This window comes from Melitaea cinxia, chromosome 6 (genome assembly GCF_905220565.1).
Source record: "Melitaea cinxia chromosome 6, ilMelCinx1.1, whole genome shotgun sequence".
NCBI lineage: Eukaryota > Metazoa > Arthropoda > Insecta > Lepidoptera > Nymphalidae > Melitaea > Melitaea cinxia.
Genome location: NC_059399.1, coordinates 14824707 through 14840141, shown reverse-complemented (window position 1 = coordinate 14840141; position 15435 = coordinate 14824707). Strand labels below are relative to the sequence as shown.

Below are 15435 nucleotides of genomic sequence, written 5' to 3'. Positions count from 1 at the left end.
TATTAGTATTTTATGATATTTATACTATACTTTAAAATCCTTTTTAATATAGTTATAGTTGTATTGAAAATAGTATTAATCAAGTATTCACATATACAGTCCATTCATATTTTTTTAATTTATAAAATTAATTTTAAAAAACTGTATGAATAAAAGTGTCAAATTTAAAATGACTTTCGAAAAAGTAAACGAAAATCCTGTAAAGGAAAACGTCAGTGATGAATTCAAAGAAACTGATCCATTGAAAGAAAATACAGGAGAACAGAATGAAGAAAAAAAGCGAACTATCAAAGAAACCTGCTGCTATGCAATTAAAAACATGACAGTCGAACCGACAATGCTCCTATTTGTATCCGCGACGGTTTTAAGCTTACTTGTGTCTCAGAATCTTATTTTGGAAAAAGCGTGTCGTGTTAATTTAAATTACACAAATGATGTTTGTGATGCTCTTAAACAGCAAACTATGGGACAACAAAATGTATATGAAAGAGATGTTCAAAAGCTAGTAGCTGTGGCTCTGGCAAGGAAAACCCTAATAGCGGCATCGATACCCTGTATAATGGCACTGTTTGTTGGTTCATGGTCTGATAAAACAGGGCGTAGAAAAATTTTTCTACTAACGCCCCTTACGGGTCAATTTCTTATAGCTGTTAATGGACTTATAAATACATATTTTTTTAAACAGCTTCCATTGGAGGCGCTTGTGTACCCGGAAGCAGTATTTGAAGGCCTGTGTGGCTCATGGTGTATTGCTCTTCTGACAATGTACTCGTATATAAGTGACATAACAACTAACGAGAACAGAACTTTTAGAATGGGACTCACACATTTCTCTTTGACTGTAGGCTTTCCTCTCGGTACAGGTGTCAGTGGAATATTATTGAAAAGTATTAGTTACTATGGATGTTACATCGTAGTTGCTAGTGTGAATATAATTAATCTTTCGTACACTACTTTTATATTACAAGATCCGAAACGTTCACCAGAGCAGATGATGGTAAGTTTTATACTTTTATCTAATATAATAATGTATAAAGAAACAATAAATATATATAATAAAAAGGCATGATAATTCATAAAATAATTGGTAATTATTACCTACAATAAAATAAATGAAAAGGTAAATTTGTGAGTTACTCAACAGGTTTGCAAGGGCTAATAATCACCGGAACTATTAAACCGATTTGAAAATTCTTTCACTTATTACATTAATGCCTTTTCTCCTTCTTTTAACCAAATTTCAAATTCACAGTATTAACGAATAGTCGAAATTTTGATGTTATGCTATCAATATGGGACCATATTATATTCTATTCCCAAGAAATAGTTCATTATTAGAACGATATACATAAATATCAAATTATATTAATATTGTAAAAGAGTAATAATTAATTAAACGTCAGTTAATCCACGACATTGCAATTGGTTAAATGAAAATCGTCATTGTTTTATCGCTAGATTACCTTCAAACACGATGACGATCAAGTATTTGTAATCCCGTCTAATATCATTTATCAGTTAAATACACAATTTATTTATTAACCTCAAGACTAAGCGTTATTATTATTAAGTAATGTTAAATACCTACAACATACACACACGGTCATCTGTTCCTTAAGTACGCAACTTAATGCTTGTGTTATAGGTAACAGTCGACTGGTATAGCTACATGTTTTTTTTTTCGATAAACATACATATAAATTATAAATAATACATATATAAATAAATATAAATATATAACACCCAGACTCGGAGTGGGAATCGCACCCACAACCCCCGGAGCAGAAAGCCGGGTCACTACAAACTGTGCCAACAGGCTTGTCAAAGTAGTAAAATCATGCGGTTTTACAAGGAATGTTATGTACATTTTTAGTATTAATCTCATGTAACGATATACTCTACATCTACACAGTCAATAAATATATCATCTCCTTTGCCCTAAGGTTGCCTGGAAGAGATTGCTCTTAAGCAATAAGGCCGCCTTTTGTACATTTTTTTTCTACAAATTATTGCAAATGTTGCTTGCTTATATTATTTGTTTAGTGTACAATAAAGTGTAAAATAAATAAATAATAAATAACGAAGCAATACTGTAACAGGTTAGATTGTTTCCATTGATTCAGCCTGTAACATACCACTTTTGCATACAGGTCTCTTTCTCCACATGTAAGAGAAGGGTCGAAATCTTACTCCATCACGCTGCTTCACTGCGAGTTATCGGATATATTTCCTACTGGGAATAACGACCGCTGTTAAGTGTCATCATAACAACCGGGATCCACAGCTGAACGATATCTTCAAGGCACAGTGAAAGGAACAAAGACCCAGACCGGAAAATTCTTTTAAACACATATAAATGTCCTGCCCGAGTGGGGATTTTGGGAAAAACAACATACACAACAAACACATATAAATAACAGACTTAACTGTAAGACTCAGGTGACTGACACGACACAAAGGAACACACGTTGGTAGTTTTAAAAATCATAAATATGTAATAATCAATTTTATAATTTTTATTAAAGCGTTAGGCATGTAGGTTGCATATTTACGTTAAAATATTGATTCTAATATCGCAGTTAAATGAAAGGACACCAGTTTAATAACCCGTTGTACATATATTTTAAACTAAAAACCGTTACTAGGTCCTCTTTGAAATTGTTATTAGGGTAGGACACAGCAGAAAAATCTTGCTTATAATTTAGAACAAGCCGACAGGGAAGCACCTTAACCTTATAGAATATGATAGCTAAACAACACTGCTTTTTAGAAGTTAGTCCACAACGTTCTGACAATGCTACTGTTGTAAAAAATATTTTTAGGAGAAACAAACTTATTTATTTAAAAAAAAGACAGAAAACCGAACACTTAACTTATATTTATTACTAATTTTTACAAATACAACAATTATCACGAAATTAACCTTAACCACTAACTTAATCGAAAATAATGACCGAGAATTACAATTTAAAATAACCAAGCAAACAACCGTCACTTTGAATATAAAAATGATCAACGCACTCGTCATGAAATAACGACCTATCGTTCCGAAAGCCGAGAAGCAAAAGAGCCCTCTGAACGGGTAGGGACTGCTTTTATTGACGTTGTTGCATGACGTTACAATACGTATTAGAGGGTAGAGAACTATTTTTATTAACACTGTTGCACGACGTCACGAAACGTATTAAAATAATCAAGATTATGCTAACAATATATATTATAATGTTACATAGGGATTTTATTTATCTCATCAAAAGCTAAAAATTAAGCAATATTATTATTATTATTATTATTTTAATATACTTGTATAATTTAATACCTTATTTTCTTTTATAATATTAAAATTAGAGATCGAATACCGTACAATACTATTTTTTTTTAATTATTACTTATATTATACATGTTTTTTTACTCCCTAAAACCGAAACTGACGATATTGTCATCTTTGCGGAGACGTTGGATAAGCTAGTCCAAATGTTGGGCGGCCTAAACTAGTCCTCCCGACGACTCGGTCTCGTTCTGAACTTGGACAAAACGAAAGTTATGTTTCACAACCAAGTCGTGCGGAAACCGGTATCGGTCAATGGTACCCGTCTAAAAGTTGTTCAGGATTTTTTTTTTTTTTTTTATTTACAAGTCATATACATCCACGGGCTTATGAACCCATGTCCTTTTTTACTCTAAATACATGCAAATTTTTATTTTTATTTTTTTTTTTATTTCAAGGTAGGCCGTGAGTCCACCGACCGGTTCTTAATCTAATGTATGGTCAACTTTTTTTTTTTTTTTTTGTATTATTATTATTTCCTTATAATACTATACTTATATCTAGCTAAATCTTATATTATTTACATGTGTAATAATCGTTTTCTTAGAAATATATTTTTTAATATTGTCTATATTACTACCAACTTACTCATCCCAAGCAAAGCAACCTATTCGAATTTTATTTTGACATCTCGAGAATACTCTCAACGACGGCGGTGTCTCTATTATGAATCGCCATCTTGAGACTATGCTCGAGGATGTCTTTTTCCGTAGCCTCCGCCGCCCTCCCGACGAAACGACAGATCGCGTCATCTCTGTAGTCGGTGTAGTAGACACAGGCCTTGGTGTGTCTAGTCACCGCGACTATCGCGTGCGAAACGCTGTCATGTATTCGCAGCCTCCCACTCCTCGTCTGGATGACGATGACACTCTCACTCGTCTGGCCCTGCGCCTCGTGGATAGTCAAGACACGCGACCCCTCCCCTTTCCCGTATCCCCGGTCCACCAGTAATTTCTTCTCTTCCTGCGTGAAGACCAGGTATAGGGTCCAGTTCTGTCTTGCAGAGATTTGCGCGCCCGTGAAGCTTTCCACGCGCAGGGAACGGATTATTGGGCTTGAGCTATAAATATCTTTGTAGACCTCGCTGATGGCGAAGGCGACATCCTTGGGGTTTCGGTGCGTACAAGACAGCTCCCACGATATGCCTGTTATCAGGGTTGGTCTGCTGTACCGCATCTTGAACAGGTTTTCCCTGTCGATGTACGGCAGCTGGTTAATATCTCCGATGAGGACCACCTTCTTGGCCCCTGATAGTCGGGCTGCCATCACTATGGCCCCGAAGTGATTCATGAGGGCTTCATCTACCGTAAGATGGCTGATTTTTGCGCTCCCTCGAAAACCATTGACCAGTACGGAGGCCATAGTGCGCACCTTAGATTTGGCTTTAACGCCATAGCGGTGTGCCAGCTTCTCCTTAAGTTCTTTGGCAGCCTCGACTGTGGTCGTGATGACGACTTCCTCGTCCTCATCGAATTCCCCGACTATGCGAGTTGTCTTGCCACATCCTGGAACCCCATTTATCCATTCCAGTGATGGTAGCCCCCAGACCACGGAAGAATCATCGGCGTCACGGTCCCCCGTGATGGTTTGAGCCATCCGGAGTATCCGATCATCCAGCATTACTCTCGTGCATCTGGCCACTACCACCACCGGGTCCCCTGGTGGTGTATTGAAGATCTGAGGCTCTTGTTCCTGCCCCTCAGACTCGACCGCGCTCACGAAGCCTGCTGTGATGTTATATGCAGCCATATACCTCCCCGACATATTTCCTTTGAGTATCTGTCGAGTGTCGTTGTTGTAAATGGCTGCTTCGGCTTCTTCGAGTTCCACCTCCAGTAACTTTAGGTTGTTGTACTGTTAGGTCTGCATGATCTTATTGCATGTGGCCAGGTTCACCTCTCGGTTTGCCTTTGTTATGGCCAAGAACTCGGTAAGGGCATTTTGCGCGTGTTCAGACGGTGTGGACGCTGGTCGAAGTTTTGGTGGTGTTACTTGCCCCATATCGGCCCTTGTTCGAAGAGTTGGTGGCGCCTCCGGGTGCTTCGAACTTTCGTCCTCGGTGAACCTTTTCAACGCCTTAATTTGCCGCTTTCTTGTATCGACCTGATTGGGGGACAAGTGGGGCGGTTTTTTGCCTCGTTTTGGGGAGATCGTCGATTGGATAAACTTCGCCATCGACATCAGGCTCGGTTTCGGTGTGGCTTTTGTCCGATTGCTTAACTCAGCCTTTTGGGCCTCGACCTGTTTCTGTAGTTGTTCAGGATTATATTTACCTAGGTCATATCATCCAACTAGGCCGCAACAATTTCGAGAAGGAGGCCAATAGGAGAATTCGGTTGAGTTGGGCGGCGTTTGGCAGGCTTCATCGAGTCCTACAGCTGGCGATGATGAATTGGTCACCGTCGCCAAAAAGAAGCCAAAGAAGAAAATATGTAAATCTCCTGTGTCGGACGCCGCCACTGCTGCTACAGTCGTACTGTGATAGCACCGGAAGAAACAAGTAAAAAGCCTAAAAGCTCAGGTTAGTGGCTCCCCGAAGGCCCGTAGTGCTTATAACACTGGAGCCGTAGGCGGAAAAAAAGGGGGTCACTTACAGCTATATTTTACAACGTGCTACAGGTACAGTCAATTTGGCTGACTTGGGCATTAACCGGGGCCAGGTTGTTGGAGCTGCCAAAGTGCCAGACTGCAGAAGTGGCACAGTGTCTAGCGAAGGAGTTGGGTAGGGGCCTCGGGATCATGGGCGAGGGTCGTCCAGCCCATGAAACTCGCGAGTCTTCACGTTTCTATACTGGTCGTCTAAACGGAGTCACGTTTGACTGCGAGATGATAGCGGAGGAGGTAGCCAAAGCAACTGGATGCGTCGCCGAGTCTGTTAGGGCTAGCGAGATTGTTGTCGGTCCGGGAGAAATAGGATCTATAGTGCTGCGTTGCCCGATCCCCAGCCGTGAAGGCTCTGGCCAAAGCTGACAGGCTCCTTTTCAGCTGGATCTCTGCCAGAGTCAGAGTCTTAGAGCAGTTCTCATTGCGCTGTTTCAAGTACTTGGAGGTCGGACAAACCCGCCTGACTTTTCCGTTTGCGGTTGACCGAAGCAGGCTGTGCTTCCAGTTCGGGAAAGAGAGACACATTGCTGGCACCTGTAACGGTACGCTGTATTGTGGAGTCTGCACCAGCGCTGGCAAACCGGCGGCGTACAAAAGGGGGAGGGGCGAGATTCTCGTCTCAATAATAGTAAAAACTGTATAACTCAAACGACTCCAGTAACCGTCAAGCTGTGGAGTAGGCTGCGGCCATGTCACTGCAATCTATTTCCTCTCTATTCCAAGGAAATAGAGTGTTCTCGGCACCCGTGGGCGCTTTTAAAACAAAGTTGGCCGTAGCACGTGTGGCCAACCGTCGGGGCATCGTGGTTGAATGCAAACGCGATCCCTTGGTACTACGACTATGAAGGCACCACTGGGTTTTAGTGGGTGGTCTGTGTGCATTCTAACCGTGGCGAGAGCCCCATTCTCCCGTCACCTTCGGGCGGTGGGGCCAGTGCGTAAATGCATTTCCCAGTGTTAAACAAAAGACTTCGTTAGTCTTCACTTCGAAGATACCACAATGCTTGAAGACAAAAATCTTCGATCAATGCATCCTGCCTGTTACATACGTAGCTAAGAGGTGGATACTAACAAAGGGACTTTTGGAAAGTTTAAAGTCACTCAAAGTGCAATGGAACGAGATATGATAATGTAAAATATATTGATAATATTTCTTTAAAAAACAACATTGGTTTTATTACAGCTGAAATATTTGTTAAGTTCACGATGACTAGGATTATTTTGATATAGGTTTTTTTCCATTTGATTCTTACAACATCATTGGTTTTATATCAGCTGAAAAATTCGTTAAGTTTGCGATGACTAGTTTTTTTTATATAAGTTTTTTTTTCATTTGATTTTTACACTCTGCCGTAAACAGTACTTTACCGCAGTACGTAAGATAACCTTTTTTCGTTAATTGTTTCTTCTCGTAAAAAACGGTTTATTATTTATTAACAAAAAATTACTCAATTCAAGTCCCAACCTCAATCAAGTCACCAAAAAAATTAATATATTATAGTTAGAAGAGAAGCTGCTAGTACCACTGATTGAGAATGTAGAATTTGCAGAGTAGAACTGGCAAGAAACTCCGCAGTTAAAAAAACCGTTTTTAGTATAATAACGTCTAACTACAATCATAATTTAGCATTGAATGAAAGTAATAGTTAGTTTTTAATGGTTTTATTTTCCGGGTGGAACTGAAAATTATATTTTCAGAAATATATACATATATATATATATATATATATATACACTACCGTCCAAAAGTTTGGAAGCAACAAGATAAAATCAAATAAAATAAAAGTAAGCCATCTTAAATTTTTTTTATTGATACAGAATTAAAAAAATAGACAAAACACACTTCTACAACAATGAAATTAAATAAGTAATATAAAAATTAAATTAAATTTTAGCTTCATCGAAGTGTCCACCCCTCTCTTTAATTACCTTCTCGCATATTCTAGGCATCCTACTAATTAATTTCATAAAATACTGTTCATCTAACTTCTTCCATTCGCTCTGTAATAGTTGCCACAAATGTTCTGAGCTCGTAGGAGATTGATTTTTCACCCTTCTATCTAGTTCATCCCAAACAAGTTCAATGGGAGAAAGGTCAGGTGATTGAGACGGCCACTGCATGATTTTCACATCTTTTTTCTTCCTTAAAAAGTTCTGGCACAGTTTGGACGAATGTTTCGGGTCGTTATCTTGCTGAAAAACGAACCCAGGACCAATAAGATTCAGTCCACCGGGTATGGCGAAATCCTTAAGAATTTTCAAATAGCGTTCCTTGTTTAGTTTTTCGGTTATCCTCACAAGACTTCCGGGTTTATTGTTGCCGAAACACCCCCAAACCATGACATTACCACCACCATGTTTGATAGTAGGCACTGTACAAGCTTCTGAAGCTCTCTCTCCTTTAGATCGGCGCACAAAAACACGTCTATTGGACCCGAAAATCTGAAACTTCGATTCGTCACTCCAAAGAACTTTTTTCCATTGGTTTATTGTCCAGTTTTTATGTTCCTTTGCCCATTCTAGTCTGTTTTTCTTATGCCGAATTGTTAGTTTTGGTTTTTTAACTGCAACACAACCTCTTAGCCCCGCAGACAGTAGTCGTCTTTTAACTGTTGTTATTGACACGGGTGTTCCTCGCGTTTCATTCAGAGATGCGGTAATTTGTGGTGCAGTTAAGCGACGATTCCGTTTAGAAAGAACTCTGATGAAGTTATCCTCTTGACTTGTAGTGGATTTGGGCCTACCAGACCTTTTTCTATCTTCATTTTTGCCAGTTTCTTTTTTTCTAGCGAGGGTGTAGTGGACACCTTTACAAGAAATTCCGAGTTTTTTTGCGATTTGGCGTTCACTGTAGCCTTCCTCACGCAGAGTACAAATAGCGCTTCGCTGTTCAAGTGTGATTTGCTTGCGTTTTGCCATTTTCAATAAAAAAAAAAGACGGTCAAGGAAGTAGTCGAAATCTTTTGAATACAGACGATGTTAATATCACAACCTTCGCGTTCTAATGCTCAAGTGTGACTAAATAAGGTCCAAAAAAGATATAAACTACAAAATATTTTCAATAAAACCGCATCAATGCATGAAAGAAAGTCCCCGGCGGATGAAGTAATAAAACACGTGTTTCGTCAAAATCCAGGAATTTGTTAAAACTCAAGGAATATGCACTAGTAGTCCTTTTGTTTTGTGTTAAAAAATCACAAAAGGTCATAAAACTTTATTTTATTGCTATTATTTACCGCAGGGAGTCGGCAATCTTTTGTTTTGTTTGAAATCAGGTGTGCTTCCAAACTTTTGGACGGTAGTGTATATATATATATATATATATATATATATATATATCGTCACGATATATTAATCTTTAGAAAGGAGGTTTTTTGGAGTAGTGAAAAATGAAATATATAAACATGAATACATATTTATAATTTCACATTTTTTTTTTTGCAGCATGATGGAAAAGGTTTACTATACTTCCTTCGAACGTTCTTTGATTTTAATAATGTCAAAGAAACCTTTACGACTGTGTTTAAAAAAAGCGCAAATAACAGAAGAGTTAAAATATCCACGATGCTTTTTGTTACCAGTACAATATTTGGACCTATGTATGGTAAGTTATTACTATCCTACGAAGTATGTTGAAGAATATTGTTATATGTGTCTATTCTAAATTTTGACCTTTAAAGTAATAGGAAGAAAGTATAAAAAAAATTATTAGTTTGTCTTACGTTTTAGTTTATGATTTAATTTTTAACCGACTTTAAAAAAGGATGAGGTTACTCAATCCGGCTGTATATATATTTTTTAATGTATAACTTCGTCGTTTATGAACCGATTTTGATAATTATTTTTTTGTTGGAAAGGAGATATCGCATGCATGATACCGCACCATGATAAGAAAACCAGGATCTGATGATGAAATCCCAGAGAAATCGTTTGTTAATTTTTTTCGTTTACTTACGTTTATTTACTTGTAATTGAAGTGTAATGTCGATGTAATTGAAGTCGGTTTTTTTCATTTGCTAGCACAATTATTATTATATACGACAGATGAAAAATTTTCTAATGTACTCAACTGTCTATATATAAACTACAAGACAATGAGCATCATTAAGGACTAAAATTAATTTTATGCCTTTTGTATGTTAAAGTATGCAACCTTCAATGAACTTATTGACTTACTTAATACCCTTGTAATAGAATACCTCACTAAGCTTACTGAATGGATTTTAAAACATTTTGCCGGAGAAGATGTTGAATAATTTGAATAGTACGAGTAAAAAAGTTTGGGAACTCCTGATCAAGGCTATTACTTACAGAGTGCTTGGTCTAGAATAAAATATATGTGCATAGATCCTTCCGGTTTACGCTTGATTTTTTAACAGATGTATGTGTAACAGAAATTTAATCAGTTTTCGTGTTTTTAATCGGTATAATAAAAGTTTATTAATATTTGTCAATTTTTTTTTATAGAGTTAAATAACGAAATTAAATACACATAAAGAAAAATACATTGCGTACGTGGTTGTTGTCATGTACACCTGATAGCGATCGTTACTCATAGTAGGGAATATATCCGCCAACCCGCATTAAAGCAGCGTGGTGGATTAAGCTCGGATCCTTCTCCTACGAGGGGAAAGAGGCCTATGCCCAGTAGTGGGATATTACAGGCTGAAGCGTAACGTGCTACAGTTATTCCATAAATTTGTAACGGATATCTTTGTGCTTAGCCCACTTTAAAAAAATTAAGTAAAGAGCATTTATATAAATAAAAGTACCCAATTTATTATTAAAATTACTATTTTGTTTACAGGTGAACTTTCTATAATGTACATTTCCACAAGATACAGATTTAACTGGGACGAACTACAATTCAGTATCTTTCAATCTTACAATATGGTTGCTCACACAATTGGTAAGTGTAAAACAGTTTTCATCTTGTGACATTTTATCAAAATACCAATATGTAACCTTATCAAACCTTATCAAATAGTTTCTGTATTTCCTCGAATGGATTACTAATTTATCCATTGGTCGAAGTAACTGCCAACTTCTAAATCTAACATGCATATGTTAGATTTATTATTTTCTTTGAGGTTATTCTACAATTCTTAAAAAGTGGAATTTAGTTTCATTTTACATGTTTTTCCAATCCAAACAAAAACAGTAATTCCTCCCTTTTTTCATACGAGTAGACCGGCAAACAAGCACACGGCCCTCCTGACAGTTACCACAGCCTATAAACGCCTGTAACACCCGCAACATCACAAGCACGTTGCCGATCTAACCCCTGATCCTCCCCAGGAGTCCTGGCTTCTTTCCTCACAACAGCTACACATCACTATTTGAGAGCAGTATTACTATGCTGTAATCTTCTGCAAGTTCAGCAAGTTCTGCAAGTTCTTCAGTAGAAGATTCGACGAATTCCAACCACCGGAGCAGGCTGGGTTTCGAAATGGCTACAGCACCGTGGACCACATCCATACTGTTCGGCAGATTATTCAAAAGACGGAAGAATATAATCAACCGCTGTGTATGGCATTTGTGTACTACGAGAAAGCCTTCGAATCTGTCGAGACCTGGGCTGTCCTGGACTCTCTGCAGAGATGTCATATCGACTGGCGATATATCGATGTACTGAAATCTATGTACGACGCGGCGACGATGACCGTTCATGTCAATGACCAAAGAACAAGACCTATTTCCCTCCGGCGCGGGGTAAGACAGGGGGATGTAATATCACCGAAACTGTTTACCACTGCGCTAGAGGATGTTTTTAAGACCTTAGATTGGGGGGAACGAGGCATCAACGTCAACGGTGAATTCATCTCTCACCTTCGTTTCGCCGACGATATTGTCATCTTTGCGGAGACGCTGGATGAGTTAGGCCAAATGCTGGCCGGCCTAAACGAGTCCTCCCGACGTGTCGGTCTCTGTATGAACTTGGATAAGACGAAAGTCATGTTTAACAACCAAGTCATACCGATACCGGTTTCGGTCGATGGTACCCTTCTCGAAGTTGTTCAGGATTATATTTACCTAGGCCATACTATCCAACTGGGCCGCAACACCTTCGAGAGGGAGGCCGACAGGAGGATTCGGTTGGGCTGGGCGGCGTTTGCAGGCTTCGTCGAGTCTTCACTTCGAAGATTCCGCAATGCTTGAAAACAAAAGTCTTCGAACAATGCGTCCTGCCTGTGTTAACATACGCAGCCGAGACGTGGACACTGACGAAGGGACTGGTCCACAAGTTTAGGGTCGCTCAACGTGCAATGGAACGGGCTATGCTTGGGGTTTCTCTTAAAGATAGGATTAGAAATGAGACTATCCGCGAGAGAACGAAAGTAACCGACGTAGCCTACAGAATTAGCAAATTGAAGTGGCAGTGGGCTGGTCATTTGTGTCGCAGGACCGATGGCCGTTGGAGTAGACGGGTCCTAGAGTGGAGACCGCGTCTTGGCAAACGCAGTGTGGGACGTCCTCCGGCCCGTTGGACCGACGATATACGTAAGATTGCCGGTGTCGGCTGGATGAGGATTGCGGAAGACCGGGATGTCTGGCGCGGACTTGGGGAGGCCTATGTCCAGCAGTGGACTGCGATAGGCTGAAGTGAATCTTCTGCAAGGTTGGGGCACTTTCCCAGACGGGTTGCTCCAGATTTTGAGCATGATATATCCTGCTGTGCCCTATTTCAGTAAAAAGACAGCCACCACAATCACGTCTTTATGTATGTTCTGCACGAATGATAGCTGTTCCCGTGACCAATGATTATGTCTGGATGAGGCACAATGTTAGTATATTGACGCAAAGAATTTCACATGAATGATTTTGACGAGTTTTAGAACACGTTTGTCTCAGTAGCTATACCGTTGAATCTTTCAAGTTTTTCAAAAGAAGCCAAATGATTCAAATGTGATGAAAATTTTACGTGGATAAGCGATGGCGTATATAAATATAATATCTAACATGGATGTTATGTTGAGTAAGACAACTTTTTTTTTATAAGAAAGACCGTACCACATTTATCAACTTTGTTTGTAGTGACAACGACCTTACAAAATTATTAATTAATAATTAAGTCCATTATCAGATCAATATAATGTGGTCGACAGGGATCTAACTTTGGATATAGGAAAAGCAGAAAGCTGATAATATAACTCGGCTAACCACCTTCCCTATTCATTGACTACATCAAAATTAATCAAAATCAAAATCAAAAATAACAAGAGCACTTTCGAATCGTCATTTTACGAATTAAAACTTTAAAAACAAATTATTATTTTTGGAAAAGTGAAGCTACCACCGATTCGGAATGTAGATTCTGCAGAGAAGAATCGGCAAGAAACTCTGCAGTTACTCTTTTGAAAATAATATATAAACTGTGTTTTAGTACAAAATTCAAAACATATTGCATGAAATACAGCGTCACTAAGTTCACACATCTTTATCAACTATGTAATCCTGCACCGAGTAATAAGCTTTATCTATAAAAATTTTTATAATAAAAACTTTAAATTTATGTTAAGACAATTCCAAAATTGTTTGTGGTGTTTTATTATACATGCGAATACCATGACCCAGAAAAGAAACGTTTACTTTGCGCAGTCGGAAACTTGGAGTTACAATTTTGTTATTCCTTCTCGTGTTTACAATGCGATTATTATTATTTATTTCAAAACAATGAATATTTTGGTGGATATACATAATATTGTTATAAATATACTGCGACGCAATCGTTAATATGTCCACCTTTTGGAAAACATCCTGTAGGGAGACTCGAGCTCCAAGATCGTAAATGCCGCGAATAGCCCTTTTTTGCGAGATAAATATAGTCTCAATATTTGCAGCATTACCCCACAGTAACAGTAACAGTCATACTAATCATATTATTGAACCAATGAAATTATGACTAAATTTATATGATAGTTATTGTTGTAGGAACAATCTTTTCTATCACTGTGTTCAGTAAAATATTGAAATGGCAGGATTCCGTTATGGGACTTTTGTCAACATTTAGCAAAATAGCTGGCTCTTTTGTATACTGCTTCGCTCCCAATGAAAAAATCTTCTTTATAGGTATTGTATTAATTTTTAATATAATGAATTTTATTAGAATTTATGCATGATATTTAATATTTATTTCGATTTTAGCTCCTATATTTGACATGTTAAATGGAACAGCACTTTTGGCTCTCAGGTCACATTCCTCAAAGTTGGTCTCACCAGAAGAGTTTGGTAAGTGATTTCAATCTCACTTACTTTTTAATTTTCGAAAAAACATGATCTAAGTGCACAAATCCTCTTTGCGATTAAAATACGACGAATACGTACATTTAAAAAAATATGTATGTATGTATATATATATATATATATATATATATATATATATATATATATATATATATATAATTGTAATGAGTTCTAAAAATAATAATTTATAAAAATTAAAAATAAATCGTTTATTATTAAAATCCGCATAGTTTAAAGTATTTGCATTTAAAATACGTTGTGTATTTCTTTATATGATGCTTCATAATCATCTTATTTTTGAGTTGAATGTTTAAATTTTTTTAAACTTTAATAAATACCATTTAGATACGATAAATAGCAGTAGACAGCAGGGATAGACTATAGTAATGAAAAATTATTTACACTATTTGAATTATTTTCAGGAAAAATGAACTCCATATTTGCTTTGGTTGAGAACTTTACACCACTTCTGTATACAACACTATACACGAAAGTTTACGTAGCGACGATGGAAGTATTACCGGGAGCCGTATTCCTTATAGGATCCTCCCTTACATTGCCTGCTGTCGTTTTATTTGTGTAAGTCGTACGCAAAAATATTATGTTTAATTCTATAAATTCAAATTCTACATACTTGTCATTCTTTACATATGATTTTCAGTTGGCTGTATTGGGAGTATAAAGTTATGCAAAACAAACAGAAGAAAGTTTACTGTATCGAATTAGCTAATCAAGATGAGTTCACTACACGAAAGGATAACATTGACACCCACGATGGCAATTAAATTACAATAAATGCAACAGTCTATACTGTCTTGTAATTACCTGAGAATGATAATGTAAATATTTATTAAACATTTTGTACAAAAATAAATCTATTATTTCAAAAACAATATCTTAAAATAAATAGTCTTGATAGCATTAAAGAGAATTCTTATCAATAGCGTTTAATGATATTGCAAATATTTAATTTAACTGTGTTATAAATAATAGTTGTACAAATAAAGTAATGCAGTTAATTTTACCATTTAGTTTAGTTTTCAGAGGTTGCTAGTACATCAAAAAACACAACTCGCAATGCTAATGAATATAAATTTTGTATAAGTTGAAATCTATTTCATAAATTTTTAATAGTATTATACAAAATGTCTAAAATGGAAACAACTAAATCGATTGTCCAAAACAACCAAGAAATTGAAGAAGAAGAAAACAAAGATGAAGCTACTGAAGAATCTCCGTTAAAATGTGAAAATAACAGC

General features: G+C 37.2%; 1 protein-coding gene across 1 annotated transcript; it reads left to right on the top strand.

The window, feature by feature from the left end:
• Positions 1-169: 169 nt before the first annotated feature.
• Positions 170-14961, top strand: LOC123654770 (solute carrier family 46 member 3-like). The gene is made up of 7 exons (XM_045590655.1): positions 170-997; positions 9377-9536; positions 10740-10841; positions 13865-14002; positions 14078-14161; positions 14599-14755; positions 14838-14961. Exons 1-7 carry the CDS (start codon positions 170-172, stop codon positions 14959-14961), a joined length of 1593 nt encoding a protein of 530 aa, XP_045446611.1.
• The last annotated feature ends 474 nt before the right edge of the window (positions 14962-15435 follow it).